Consider the following 14,497-nt stretch of genomic DNA (forward strand, 5'->3'; position numbering starts at 1 on the left):
TTAATTTTTTGTCAAAACTACAAATATTTAACTATATAACTTCTTTGACAAGCATTTTTTATTTAATTTGTTGTTAATATCACAGATATAGATACCTTATTATCAGTTAAATAATAACAACATTTGTCTATACTTCAATTTCAAAGTTTAAATTTTATTAATTCTATCTGCTGATTCTGCTGTAGTGCTGTCGCTATGTTCAGTTTTTCAAAATTCGATTATGCGTGAATAATCATTGTTGAATAATGTTAAACCTCTCAATGTTTTTTATACGTTGTAAGATATATAAAATTATAAAACCATCAAGAGAATGATTTAAAATGTATTCATAATCACATATACAATGGCAAGTATAAAGACTGAGGTGATCATGTCGGATAACGGAGATGATGACCAGTGGTTGTATGGGGACTCAAATTCAAATCTAGACCTTGTTGGTCCATTAATCGAAGATATTAAACCAGCTGCACCAGCTGGTATTATAGAAGATGAGGTACTTTCAGGGAATTAATAAAAAAAATATTTTTTTACTAATGTTGTTTTACTTGTAGGAAGCACGTCTTATGGAGTTCTTGGCAAACCCTGGACCAGGTAACATTTAAAAATTTATAACTAGGTTTAAAAATGTTTAAGTTTGGATTATTTGAGACTTATTGTAATATTAACTGTTAAACAATTTTTTTCATGTTTTAAAAGTATTTCAATAATATAGTAAAACATTATATTATATTTTTATAAGGTACTTTTCAGTTATCCTGACTACCGGCCGATTCCATGACTGCCACTGGTCTAATTCCGTTATCTAGACTACATATTCATGTTGACGACCGTCGTCTTCAGTCAATCGCGACTACCTAACCAAATAACTGTTATTTGATAATTATTACCAACCATTGTTAGCAAAACTATGGGCATCGTTTTTCATCCATGTGACCAACTTTAGATGGTGTTGTTTAGCAAATCGAGGGATATTTTTGTTTTGAATGTTCGAGCGAGCGAGTGGCAGCGCTGGTCCCTAATTCTCATCTAGACAGTTATTTGGTTGAATTCATGTTGTGTCAAAAGTACAATTATCCATTCATAAGTGTTTTAAATTGGATGGCTAAACATTTTCCTCCTCGAGTTAGTTATTAATTTTGAATTTTATTTCTAAGTTTTGTAATAGTTTTAATAATTTTTAATTAATTTTTTAAATTATATGGTATAAAGCAAGGTAGTCGTGATTATGTGATAATAAAAGTTATACTATTATATACATAATATTAATTATATAAATAACAAATTCATATTGGTCAAGACTTTGAGGAAGTAGTCTATATAATGGGATTGAGACTCGTGGTAGTCAGGATAACCGAAAAGTACCTTTTATAGTATTTAAGTTAGATAACTTAAATTTACTTATTTACCATGTTGACCGCCAGTGGTCATTCAATAGGTATTTGTTATACACCAAGCATATTTTTCAATGTCTTCCAAAGTGGTACATACCAAATATTTGAAAAAATTGAAATGATTCCCGCTCCGCCACGGTCCTTATTTTAGTGTATTATTGTAGCGCCATAGAAAGGTAAAAAAGTTAATAATATTAAATTAAATTAATTTATGGAGGGTTATATGGCATGGTAGTAATGATGAACTATGGGCGCCGGCCGTAACAAATGTATATAATTTGAGAATTACAGATGACCGCTGGCAGTCATAGCAATCAACGTGTTAAAAATGAACATGTTAGCTGTATCTGTACCAACCACTTACCTTTTTAAGCTAAAGTTTTTGGTAATAAGCTTAATTAAGATTTTATCTTACCAAGGACGTTAATTCCTACTTCATTTTAATTTTACTTTAATTGTTTTTATTAGATTTTATAAATTAAAACATTTTTTGTTAAACACCTAAAATTTATAATCAAATATCTGTATTGATCAATGATTTGTTTATGAAAAATGTTGGTATATTAAATTGTTGAATTTATACATTTTTTTTTTTTTTGGTTTTTCTAATAAAGGAAGTATAGATGTCCCACCAACTGTAAAAGAACTAGTTAATGAAGATTCAAATCGACCTCGAAGTCCAGAAATATTTTTAGGGGAGCCAGGAAGCCAGGCTGAGGCACTGGTTAAACCTCCAGATGATTTATTTAAAACAAACCTGTTAGAAACTGCAACTGAAGTGGACATTAATGTTCCTGAAAATGTATCTGAAGAAAATAATGATGATAAACAAATATCATCTGAAGATAGCGAAGAAGATAGTGATGATGACATTGTTGTGGCAGCTGGAAATTTTACATTGTCTTCTATGGAAAATAATATGGTATCACTTTCACAGCAAAATAATACAAGCTCATCAACTGCTGGAATAAATTTAAAACGAAATAATTTACTGACATTAACAAATATTCCTGGAATATCATCTGGAAATAAAGTAAGCAAAACTAATTCATTATAAAATATTTATATTATAACACTTCCAATATTTTGTAATATTTTTATTGGTTAGTAAAGTTAGTATTAAAAAATATTTTTTATTGCCAATCAACCTTTTTTTTTATTGTAAAACAACTATTTTTTTAATTTGGAAATTTAAATGATATAGTCAATAACACACCGGACCATTGATTTTTATGTAAATTTATTAGTAATTACTAATATTATAGTAATTCAAAAAATGAAAACTATTAACCATAGTTTACTGAGATGTTGTATCTTACTTTTCAATATTTTGATTATTATACTTAAATATTATGTTCTAAAAATATAATAAAATATAAATTGTGGTTTTCATTATAGTGCCAAATTGTAATTGTAAAAAAAAAATAGTATTGTGCTGAAACTACTGTTCTGGTTAAGAATAAAATAACTAATACAATTTTTGGTAATCTGGGAATAATATGCTATAAGACCATTTAAAAGTCATTGGAACAATCAATTTGTGTTACTGCTGGTTACTGCCTGATAGTTGGCATTTTAGACAAACCATATTCATATATCTTTTCATAAAAAGTTCATAGATAGCTTATTATTTATATGAGTGTTATAACTTATAACTTACAAATAATGCTACAAAATTTCTTTTTAGGTTATAATTAAAGGCTAATGGTTTCTTGATACATTCAAAACTTTTATTATACAAATAACAAAAACATTTCTAACTATATGAAATTATTTTAAGTAATTAATACTATTGTTATTAAGTATTCTAAAAGTATATTCAATTTTTATATTTCAATATCAGCACCAAGGAAAATTTAATGTTGAAGATTTTGAAGGTATGGGCACTATAAATGGTGTTCCTGCTCATGAGTATTCTATTGAAACTACTGAAGAAAAACCATGGTTAAAACCTGGTGCAGATATCACTGGTAAAATATTATTAATTTTGAAAAAATGTTCTAAGTGTGTGCTGAATTACACTAATATTTGTTTATAGTCACTAGTCAAGTTCTAATAAAGTATTTTATTTCTTAGATTATTTTAATTATGGATTTAATGAGAACACATGGTTGGCATATTGTGAACGTCAAAAAAAAATGCGATGTAATGAATCATTAATTGGAATGTCAACATTGACTATGCATAATCAACAAGTTTCTACAAGTGCTTCAAATAATAATATGATTCCTACTTTGGATGTTAAATCTAGTACAAAATTTCAAGCACCAAATATTCTACCAAAGGAAAATACAATTGAGGTATGTGATGTACAGCATCAGTATCATAAAATGATTTTCATGCTCCCTTTCTTTAAATGTACATTTTTGTTGGTCACTTGTTTATTAATAATTTTTATAATTGTACAAAATTTAAGTTTATCTTATTTTACTAATTTTGTGTATTTAGGTTATGACAGCCGAGAGGAGAGAATATAGTCGAAAAAATTTTCCAACTCCCGATTTATCAGTGCCCCCTCCAATAATTCCTACAAATTTTGATGTACCTCCACCAATGATTCAAAATTCTATAAATTCTATAAGTACTATAAATTCTATACCGACGTCTGGGTAAATATAAATTTACAAAATAATTAAATAGTTATTAATTGATATAATATTTTCAAGTATGTGATTTAGATTTGATCCTCCACAAATTAATGTGCCTTATGAACCAGAATATTATTCTCACGAACCTGATCCATACTATAATGCTTTTGAACCTACTCAAGATATTCAATGGAATCAAGTAATTAAATAATTTTAATACATTTTATTTAAACTATTTTAATTTTGTGTTTATTATTTAAACATAAGGCAACTATGAAAATCTACATATTATATATAATTAGTACCACGGAAAAAATTATGATAAATTTGTATTAAAATGTATAATATATTAATTTTAAAATGCTACCCTGTAGAGTACATATTATGATAGGATCAAAACACAGAGAATTAGAACATTTACGATCAATGTTAAAAACAGAAAAATATAAATGGAATGATTAGATATGACATCTTAGGTTTATGCGAAATGTGTTGGCTAAGACAAGTATAGTGTCAGATTACTTAAGAGAGCTGAGGTTGTAGAACAATATAGACATCATATGGATCACAAATTTCAAAAAAAAAATGGAGACGAACCTGTGAATAAAACATGGGAGAATATAAAATAAGTAATCAAAAATGCGACAAATACTGTGTTGACAAAAAAATGAAAAAAAAAAGAACCAAGAAAAGCGTGAATTGTCAAGGAAATAATAAAATCCTGTGATGTATACCTAACCTAACCTAACTATTATTATTGTGTTTTTTTTTTTTTTTTGGTATTTGTCATCACATTTTGGAACAGTAAAAACTAAGTCATTCAATTTTCTACTTAAGGGAAGCTTTTTGGTGAAAAATCGCATCTAGTTGGTACTTTTGGGTTAAAAGTAATTTCAAGTGTTTATATTTATACAAGTATTACTCTGCTATCACGAGATCCACTCGATATCTACTATACAGCAGAGTGAGTTTTCGGGTTTTTTTTAAAACAATTTCCTGGTTAATTTTTTCCATAGTTATTTTTTCGGGCTTATTTATTAGAAGAATCATATAATTATATAGGTATCTACTAGGTAAACTTAAGTTTCAGAGGTAGCATAAGGATAATCCGTCTTATATCGTTTTTTTTATTGTAGATATCAAAACTAAAATCGTTTTGATTAACTTTTATTGAATAAGATGAACTTTTCAAAAACCCAAATTCGGTTTTAGATTTATTGACTAATTTGAATATTATGATAAAAATTGTTATATTCTGTGATAATAATTACATAAATTTAAAATTATTGTTCCCAATAAACTATGTAGTATTGGATTTGTATTATGCACGTGTAGTTCAATGATTAATAATTTTTTTTTGGTATATTGTACATAATTTGTGGAAATATAAACATTTTGAAATAAAATTTACCTTGGCCCATAATTAAATACTTAATAGCTGTGGTAATCTGAAAAAAAGTTCAGGGCATATGCTGCCTCTTTGTGCTTAACTTTGTGTATAATGTGTATATTGAATAAACTATTAAGTTAGAATATTTAAATATTAAATTAAGTAAAGAATGATTTCTGCTATTTCTGAATTTAGTGATAAAATTTGATTGGTATCTGCTGTGCTCTGTACAAAATCTTATCCATAAACTTAATAATTTGTGGTTATATATTTTCTTTATGATATATTTATATATATGATAAGTGTATTATGTATATGTATTATCAAACTTTAATGGAGTGTTAACAATACTGATTTTTTGACCATTTAGAACTGGACCCCGAACGTAAAAAGTATAGAGAACATTCCAACTCTGTCAAATGAAGATTCATACAATAAAGTAAGACCAGTAGAATAATTCATACTCGTATATTTGTAAATTTATACTAAATTTAAATGGTATTCTTATATTCTTATAGGATTCAGTAAGAGATAAAGAATATTATGTTTTATCACGCGTTAAAAAAGAACCAGAAGAAAGATCATATGAACGAGATCGTGAATGTCGCAATCGATACCGTGATAGAGAAAGGGAGAGGGATCGTGAACGTGATAGGGACAGAGACAGAGAACGTAGCAGACATAAAGAAAGGTTAGTATTTTTATTATCAATAATTTTGCTAAATGCTAATAATGATATAGGTATTAAACATATTATTCATAATATATTTTGTGTACAATACAATTATTTTTTATTGTCGTAACACATTTTTAGTGATAGTATTGAAAGTCCAGAAGCAAGTTATAAAGAAGAAAGGGAATACAAACACAAGTAATTAAAATTATCTTATTTTATTAGTTTTAATTAGGGTTTCCTTAAATTTGGGACACTTATTAGTTATTATATTATGAATATAAATGTTTTTATCAGGTCTCATCGTCATCGCTCTCGAAGTCGTAGTCATGAAAAACGTTCTAGGAAACACAAGTCTCGTAGTAGAAGTGGGTCTAGACATCATCACAAAAAAAAGAAAAAGAAGTCTGAGAAGAATAAGGAAGATAATACCAGTGAATAATTTTCTATTGTCAGGGTGTAAATTTAATCAATTTTTATTATTATTATTAATATTATTTTCTTTTCATTTCATTGACCTGTTAATGGTAAATGGTAATTTAAGAGTTATTACAACTAGTTCAGTATTGAACTAATGTTACATGAAGTACACATTTTATCCACAAATAGAATTGAAAATTTCACCTTTGATTATTATAAATAAACGCTAACTATTAAACAATAAAACTTTTGTTGTTGTGTTAAAAATTTAAATTATATTATACATTTTATTTTTTTTTATACCTAAAATTGTTTGCCATGAACAATTAAAATAGTTTTGAAACATACATACTACTCATATTAGTATATTATATATTTCATTACCAAAAATTGTCATTTAGTTTTAAATGACTAATAAATTTAATAATGGTAGTGTCATAATTTCATGGTACTATTGTTAATCTATTATGAATTTGCAACTTATTTTGCTCAATTGTGTTAAATAAAAGACTAAAATCCATAACATTTTTCCTTTTATTTTATAATTATAATTTTACAAAAGGTTTATGTATCTTTCATTACTAAACAAGAATAAGTAAGGTTGTTATAAAAAAATACATAGTACTAAAAATAACGTTTTGTGAATTTGTTTTTTTTTTCAATATTTAATTACCTAGTATATTGACTTTTTGTAGTATTATTGAGTTATAAGAAAAAAACAACAATAATTTCAATAAAAATTTATTTTATATTAAGTTTAATTGAAAATTAGAAATATATAATATAATATTGTTAGATGAAAATATATCCTAATGACCACCACCAATTTTTAGTTTGGGTAAAAACGCCACTGCTAAAAATGCAACTGAAAAAATAAAGATAAAAATAACAATAACATAATAAGGTACACATTATACTGAGTAATATTAGTTTGCTATAATAAGAGTATGAAATTTAATAGATTAGTAAGAATTTAGCATGAATTGAATGCATAATCAAACCTTTAAAAAGTGCTTTTAAAATGTCTAAACAAATAAAATTTAAAAAAAAGTAAGTTTTAAAATTCAATTCATTGTTACATATTTCCAAGTTTATATTATGAAAACTATATTTATAATAAGTTAAAAAAATTAATTGTTTAACTAATTCATCAACTGACTATTAAGTTATTTCAATAAACTCCAAAAAAAATGTTATAATTACATATTTAGATTGTGGTACTTACTTAGTAGTAATAAAGCTAAGGCATAAAATGTCATAATACAACTTATATCAATCAATATTCCGAAAACAATTATTCCAAATATAGCACCTAATCGACCAGTCATCACAATCATTGAGAATGCCACTCCCCTAGATAAAAGTAACAATTAATAATATATAATTAACCTAACATAGTATACATATTTTAACTATTACCTCACATTACTTGGAAATAGTTCAACAATAGTACAAAATATAATAGGTTCTGTTAATGAAGTAAATCCTTCAAAGAGACAACACATTAGTTCTGCTTGTAGATCATTATGGGTTATTGTAACCAATAATGCGAACACAACTGGAACTCCACAAGTAATAGCTAAGAAAATATTATTATTTCAAACTTTTTATAAGAAAAAATTAGATGAAAACTTATTTTTTAAATAATATAAATAGATGATACAAATATGTATTTAGAACCTATTCATTTAGAGTTGGGATTTTTTTAATGGATAATCCATTACATAAACAATAAAACTAATAAAAATTGTATCAATCTTAACACTAAAACACATACCAATCTTTTTTTATTAATAATAATATAAAATCGTAACCCAGTAAATTATCCATCATTCTATGTTACTGCCTAGTCTACCTAGGTACCTACTTGATTTAAATTATGTTTCTATACAACTAAATACATACATAGTAATATTTTTTTGTTGCAATATTTAATTATGATCCCAGTAAGAAGAACTAGAGGTATCGATGAACATGCCACAAGTAAAGCAGCTAAATAAGCATTGCCTGAAACTGTTTGTCCAGCAAACATAGAATAATTTACTAAATGCCATTCTGAAGCAGTACATAAATTTACTCCATCTGTATTTTGTTGTTTATAATTAGAGTATCTAGAAAATAATTCAGGTACCCATACAAGAATAGTAATATATCTGTAACAAATAAAAAAAAAATAAGAAATAATTTTCAAATTACATGTTACTTACCTTGTATATTAGGTGAGTAATTTATGCTAAAAGTATGTATAATTTTAAAATAATATTAGGTATAGATTTATTCTAAAAATAGTTGTAAGTAATTTTGACTTAAGTTTAATTCATTTTAAATTTTAGATTTATAAAAGAGATATTTTCAATTTTTGTATTATTAAATTATAAATAAACATATACCTACATAGGTAAACAATTTATTTTTTGATAAATTAATTTTGTTCATGATTTTTATTATTTATTTACATAATCAGCAACATTTCATCAATGAAATGTTTGTAGGTATTTTGTAGTTTTTACTAGGTACACTATTAGTTATTATTGCCTCGAATAAAATATAGGTTACTTACGATGCCATTAAACAAAATTCTATAGTACAAGCCACAATGATATTTCTGAAATATTTAGAGAATAATGTTTTATGACCATTTTTTAGGACAGTTAATCTTCTTTTAACATTTTTTATGAATGGAATGCCTCCAATAAATCCTGCATCAAACCAAATTGCTGAATGGGTTTGAGTGAAAATTTGCACCTTTAGTTGAATGATTTAAATGTATTAATAAATATTAAAAGTGTTATTTATCTATTTATATTCATAATCTAATCAAGTAGGTAGGTATTTTAAGTTATATATTTTAAAAGTTAAATGTTTAAAATACCTAGGTAATAATAAAATATTAATAGGTACCTACGGTAGGTAGTTACCTATACTGTTATAAATTGTAATATTGAAGAATGAAGATAATTAATCTTTCGCTTATTTTACATTAAAATATTTCCAATAAAAACTATGTACCTACCGATAAGATTAAAGCATATTCTTTATATATTTTTTCAATAAGTATTTATATTATATAAGCATATAATAAGTATAATAATAAGTATTTAAAGAATAATAATAAATATATGATAATAGCTTAAATTTTCAGATTTTGAGCAAGGAGCAAAAATGCATTGATTTTAAAACGAAGTATATTTTCGTTACTGGCTTATACTCTATTCTAAATAAAAAATGTTGTCAGCGACGGTCAGACAACACCCGTTTGTCTATCGCTACCGAGGTCAACATTTGTAAGCCGACTGATCACGGCCCTTGCGCAATAATCAGCCGCCGACTACGTTTCTTATTTTGAATTGAGTATAGTTGACGCCCTTCAGCCAGTTGCCAATGTAATTTCCTGCCACTAGGATTAAAATGATTAAGAAATAAGAATAATGTTTGGTAAATCCTTCAAGTAAGAAATCAATGGTATAAGATATTGGCTCAATAAATAGGTACATACCATACCTTTTTTATCTGCGGTATAAATTTTATAACTGATGAATAGCATGTCGAAAATATGAGAGATACAAGTGGAGGGTATTAGTTAAACTAGTGCTATTTATCTGTCATAACTTATAATTTCATATTCTAAAGCAGAATAATTTTCAGAATATTTCAATACAAATAAAATATAAATCGAAATTAGAACAAGTTATTTTTGAGTATTAAGTATTTAAAGTGTTAGGTGAACGCCGAACGAAGTAAATGGTACGGAGATATCCCTCAAAATGTTGGCCACTTCGTTCACCAACACTTTGAATAGTAGTAATTCATAAACTATAGTACTATACTCATCCGAATTTCGATTTTTATTTATCAAAGTACTCTAAAAACAGTAAAAACTATTCTGCTTTAGAACATGTAATTAAAAATATTATATCATGTATTAACATTCAAAAAAATTAAAAATTATATCAATAAAAAATATTAAAAAATAATAATTTTTTTTTTTTATTATTATTTCAATTTTAAATTATATAAAACAAATATTTTCAAAAATGTTAATACTCGTAATTTATGAAATGATGAGTTGTTCATGATAAAAGAATCACCTTGTAAATAATATATGCGTGTAATTTTCACGAAATATTTTGAATCGTTTATAGCTATTTAAAGACAATAGAAATTTCTATTTTTTTCTTTAAATGTCGATGAAAAATTTATTTTTGGGTAAAAATGCTTGAAATTTTAATACTAAGTTTCTAATAATTTATTCATTAATCATTTTATCTACTCAACTAAAAAATACAGATAATTTTTAGTCATAATATTTTTTTATACGCAATTTTTGAAAAAATCTTGAAAATCACATTTTATTTTATGGTTAAAAATTCATAAAAAAATGTTCTGTTTATATCTAAGATTTGATAATTTAATACAAAATTCTTTATAAGTCTCGCGACCCATATATACAAAAAAATTTCTGTCGGAGAATCAAATTATTTTTTTATAACTATTTGAAAACAATTTTTACGACATTGGATATTCGCTCATAATAATACATATTATATTCTTAATTACTAAAATAAAAATTATTAAATAATATTTACCGAATACGGTTTAGTTGTATATTTGTTATTTACTAAATAAATTTGTTCAAGAACATCTCTAGATTTAATTAAATAACCCCGAAACATTAAGAACCGTGGAGTTTCTGGATATTGATATATCCATATGAATGAAATTAAACTTGGTATTGACGTTAAAAGTATAAAAAATCTCCAAGCATTAAATTTGAAATATATAGATGAAAAGAAAACAATATTGCTCGGAATTATCACCATAGCTAAGCCTGAAACAAATAATAAACATTGTTAAAGTTTAGATTAAATATATAGGTATATATCTACAGTCTACAGCTTGTTTAATTTTTTTTATTTAAAATTAATTAGGTATTTATTCAAAAAGAATAACATTTTTTAAATAATACTTATGGTTTATGCATTTTATATTAGCAAGTAATAAATAACAGCTGGTACACTAAAAATGGTGTCCAGACAAAATATTTTTTGAAAAAATAACTATATTATTTTTATTTTATTATTTGACGGACAACAAATTTACGGCTCTCTGGCATACCTAAATAGATTTACTACTTATTCATAATAATGTTTTGTTATTATTTTTTAATAGAAAACAATTACTTACTAATTACTGAATTACATACCTATATGTATACAAAAGTATAATTATTAATTATTATAAAAATGTTTTCATTAATAATAATATTTATATAATGTTGAACAAAGATATTATTTACTTATAGTCTACTAAAAATATATAGTAAACTGTACAAATATTTTAATACACATTTTTTTTTATACAACATCTATAAATACTTTTATTTTTTTATTTAGAAAATCACAATCAGAATCATATTATGTACCTATTTATACTATTATATGTATGCAATAGAATTAAAAAGGAAATGATTATATATACCTAATAATAATATAACAAAAGTTAATATTTTTTTAAAACTTCAACAGTATTTAAATTTTTAATTTAAACAATGTCAAGAAGGTATATTATAATATACAAACCAGGTGCAACCATCATTCCAAAGGCCCAAAATAATTCAAGAAAAAGTAGATAACTGTCTCTTTTTGAAGGTGTTAAAAATTCGCCAAAGTACACATAAACCATACAAGAAGCACCAATAATGCTGAAATTAATATTTTTATAAAAATACTATATATAAATTTAAATAGAAATACATAGGAACAAAATATCAAATAATTGTATTCAATTATACAATTTAATGAAGGTAGGTAGGTATAATAAAATAACAGAATTCAAGACGTTGATTTTAAGAAAAGGCAAAAATTTTCTTGTACTTTGATTTTTGTATGTTAGTGATTAAATTATATAATTTCAGATAAAACTCAAATAGTTTTATTTTTATAATTTGAATTATTCACTTGAAATAATTTTCAACATACATTTATTATATCAATGATAATATCTTTATACAAACACATAATTTTATATATGTATATTTTATAACTTACGCAAATCCGTTTCCTACTCTAATTAAAAAAAACAATTCAACATGTTGTACTAAAGAAGAAAGTATTGTAAATAAGGTATCCATTCCCATTGATCCCAAGATAACGGTCCGTCTTCCTTTTATGTCACCACAAATACCCCAGAAATATGCTCCTAATACCATTCCTAAAAAAAAATGTTAAATTCAAAAATAGATTAATACCTAATAATTTATGTACCTAGTTTAATTTTGTAGGGTTACATATTTTAAATTATTAATAACATTAAATTTATAGACATGGATACAATGTAATTTGTCAATTAAGTATTAAAAATAATTAATTTGTATTTATTAGCAATATAGTGAATAATGATAAAATTTCGATCTAAAAGCCTGTAATCATTAATTTTATGCAGAGGTGGTTTGGAAGTATTTATCTATGGTAAAGTGTTGATTAGCTAGAATTGATTAAAAAAAAAAATGTGGAGAAGTATTATCAGAACCGGGTTAACCAACAAGAAAATTAAGCATTACTTAAGGCTCTCGAAAACATTTGACTCATAAAAATGATTATATATTAAATATTATTTATATTCGTTCAATATTGTAAGACATCATTTTTTATGTTCTTTTTTATAATTAATTACTCCCCTCTTCTTATTTACTTAATCTGCTAATGGCCTAAGCGAAACACTCGACCGACACTGAACATAATACACATCCGTTATCCTACATAATACATATTACATATTACAACCATGCAGTATACAAGATACTTACCGAGGAATGGAGCTCCATTTAATATTCCTTTGGTAGTTGAATTTAAATCAAAATCTACTTCAGCCGCTGGTGAAATAAATGATACAGCCGTGGACGATATAGCACAAGACATATTTACTAAACCACATACTATCAATAACAATATTTGATATTTTCCAGTTCCTATAAGTAGGTATGCACTTGTTAGGAACAGTTAAAATGTTTAAAAATTTTTATAAATTTATAATTAATTATTATATCTATAAGAGGAAAAATACTTTTGTACATAATAAAGGTCAGAGTGTTAACATTTTTAATATAGGTACAGTGGACGGTGCCTATTCCATAACTAAATCTAGCATAATAGAATATTATAATGAATGGGAAGGTATACTATAGTTGTATACAAAATTATTTTTACGATACTTTATAATATTGTGTTTAAGGAGCAATTTTTATGTCATAAAAGTATATCTGCTTGTAATAACTTTTTAATTTAGATCACAAATCTGATGGATGGAAGAAAAATTTTGAATTTGATTTTACTCACCAGACTCATTCTGGGCTTCTTCAAATGTTACTGGTGAATCTAAAATCAAATTAATAATATCTTAAAATATCTTATCTTTATATCTCCTATTCATGACAAAATTATATATTTTTTTTTACTTTCATTTTCCGATTTTCTTACACCAACATTAATATCTGAAGGAACTTCGTCTAATGCGCCTTGTGCTAACAAAGAAAATCTCCCGACACCATCAACGTGATGATTATCCATTGTTTTAAACGATCAATCAACAATTAAAAATATATATATATATTGGTAACAGAGTTGGATTGAACTTACAAATTATTACAATATTGCATTTTATATTTATTAATCATTATATTTTATAATAAATTATCACAGATAATTAGTATAATGTAATAATATGTTCATTTGTAACAAGAAATTGAACATAGATTCTTATAAAATATTTAAACAAAACATAATATCGTCCATGGATTGTCAATTATCATGGGATATATAATATATAGGTACTATTTATAAATTATACTTGTTTCAACTATCAACTCCATGGAATTATTTAATTAAGATATTAAATTAATTGTTGAAAAAATTATTTTTTATAATTTTATTAAAATATAAATCATAATACCATTATAATACAGTCAGATAGTCTTTATGTTTAGGAAAAATTAATAAAGAATATTTAAAATCACTTTTTAAGATTTAGTTAATTCTAC

General features: G+C 24.9%; 2 protein-coding genes across 2 annotated transcripts; one reads left to right on the forward strand and one right to left on the reverse strand.

The window, feature by feature from the left end:
* Positions 1-106: 106 nt before the first annotated feature.
* LOC114125797 (pre-mRNA 3'-end-processing factor FIP1-like) lies at positions 107-6,708 on the forward strand. Its single transcript, XM_027989572.2, has 11 exons — positions 107-493; positions 552-591; positions 2,006-2,424; positions 3,235-3,361; positions 3,468-3,691; positions 3,840-4,000; positions 4,070-4,178; positions 5,740-5,808; positions 5,888-6,060; positions 6,184-6,240; positions 6,340-6,708. Exons 1-11 carry the CDS (start codon positions 344-346, stop codon positions 6,482-6,484), a joined length of 1,674 nt encoding a protein of 557 aa, XP_027845373.1. The 5' UTR covers positions 107-343; the 3' UTR covers positions 6,485-6,708.
* LOC114125800 (synaptic vesicle glycoprotein 2B-like) lies at positions 6,515-14,186 on the reverse strand. Its single transcript, XM_027989575.2, has 11 exons — positions 13,916-14,186; positions 13,797-13,835; positions 13,268-13,429; positions 12,510-12,672; positions 12,042-12,163; positions 11,049-11,290; positions 9,023-9,207; positions 8,368-8,615; positions 7,882-8,041; positions 7,688-7,815; positions 6,515-7,327 (listed from the first exon to the last, which is right to left on the reverse strand). Exons 1-11 carry the CDS (start codon positions 14,025-14,027, stop codon positions 7,272-7,274), a joined length of 1,617 nt encoding a protein of 538 aa, XP_027845376.1. The 5' UTR covers positions 14,028-14,186; the 3' UTR covers positions 6,515-7,271.
* Between the last annotated feature and the right edge of the window lie 311 nt (positions 14,187-14,497).

Source organism: Aphis gossypii, chromosome 2 (assembly GCF_020184175.1).
Source record: "Aphis gossypii isolate Hap1 chromosome 2, ASM2018417v2, whole genome shotgun sequence".
NCBI lineage: Eukaryota > Metazoa > Arthropoda > Insecta > Hemiptera > Aphididae > Aphis > Aphis gossypii.

Excerpts from the sequence above, each read along its gene's own strand:
- LOC114125797 (XM_027989572.2), top strand. The coding sequence starts at position 344 with ATGGCAAGTATAAAGACTGAGGTGATCATGTCGGATAACGGAGATGAT. Across the intron at positions 4,001-4,069 it reads AATTCTATACCGACGTCTGG|ATTTGATCCTCCACAAATTA; the intron begins GTAAATATAAAT and ends TATGTGATTTAG. Across the intron at positions 6,061-6,183 it reads CGTAGCAGACATAAAGAAAG|TGATAGTATTGAAAGTCCAG; the intron begins GTTAGTATTTTT and ends ACACATTTTTAG.
- LOC114125800 (XM_027989575.2), bottom strand. The coding sequence starts at position 14,027 with ATGGATAATCATCACGTTGATGGTGTCGGGAGATTTTCTTTGTTAGCA. Across the intron at positions 12,673-13,267 it reads AAATGGAGCTCCATTCCTCG|GAATGGTATTAGGAGCATAT; the intron begins GTAAGTATCTTG and ends ATTTTTTTTTAG. Across the intron at positions 8,042-8,367 it reads CAACAAAAAAATATTACTAT|CTATTACTTGTGGAGTTCCA; the intron begins GTATGTATTTAG and ends ATATTTTCTTAG.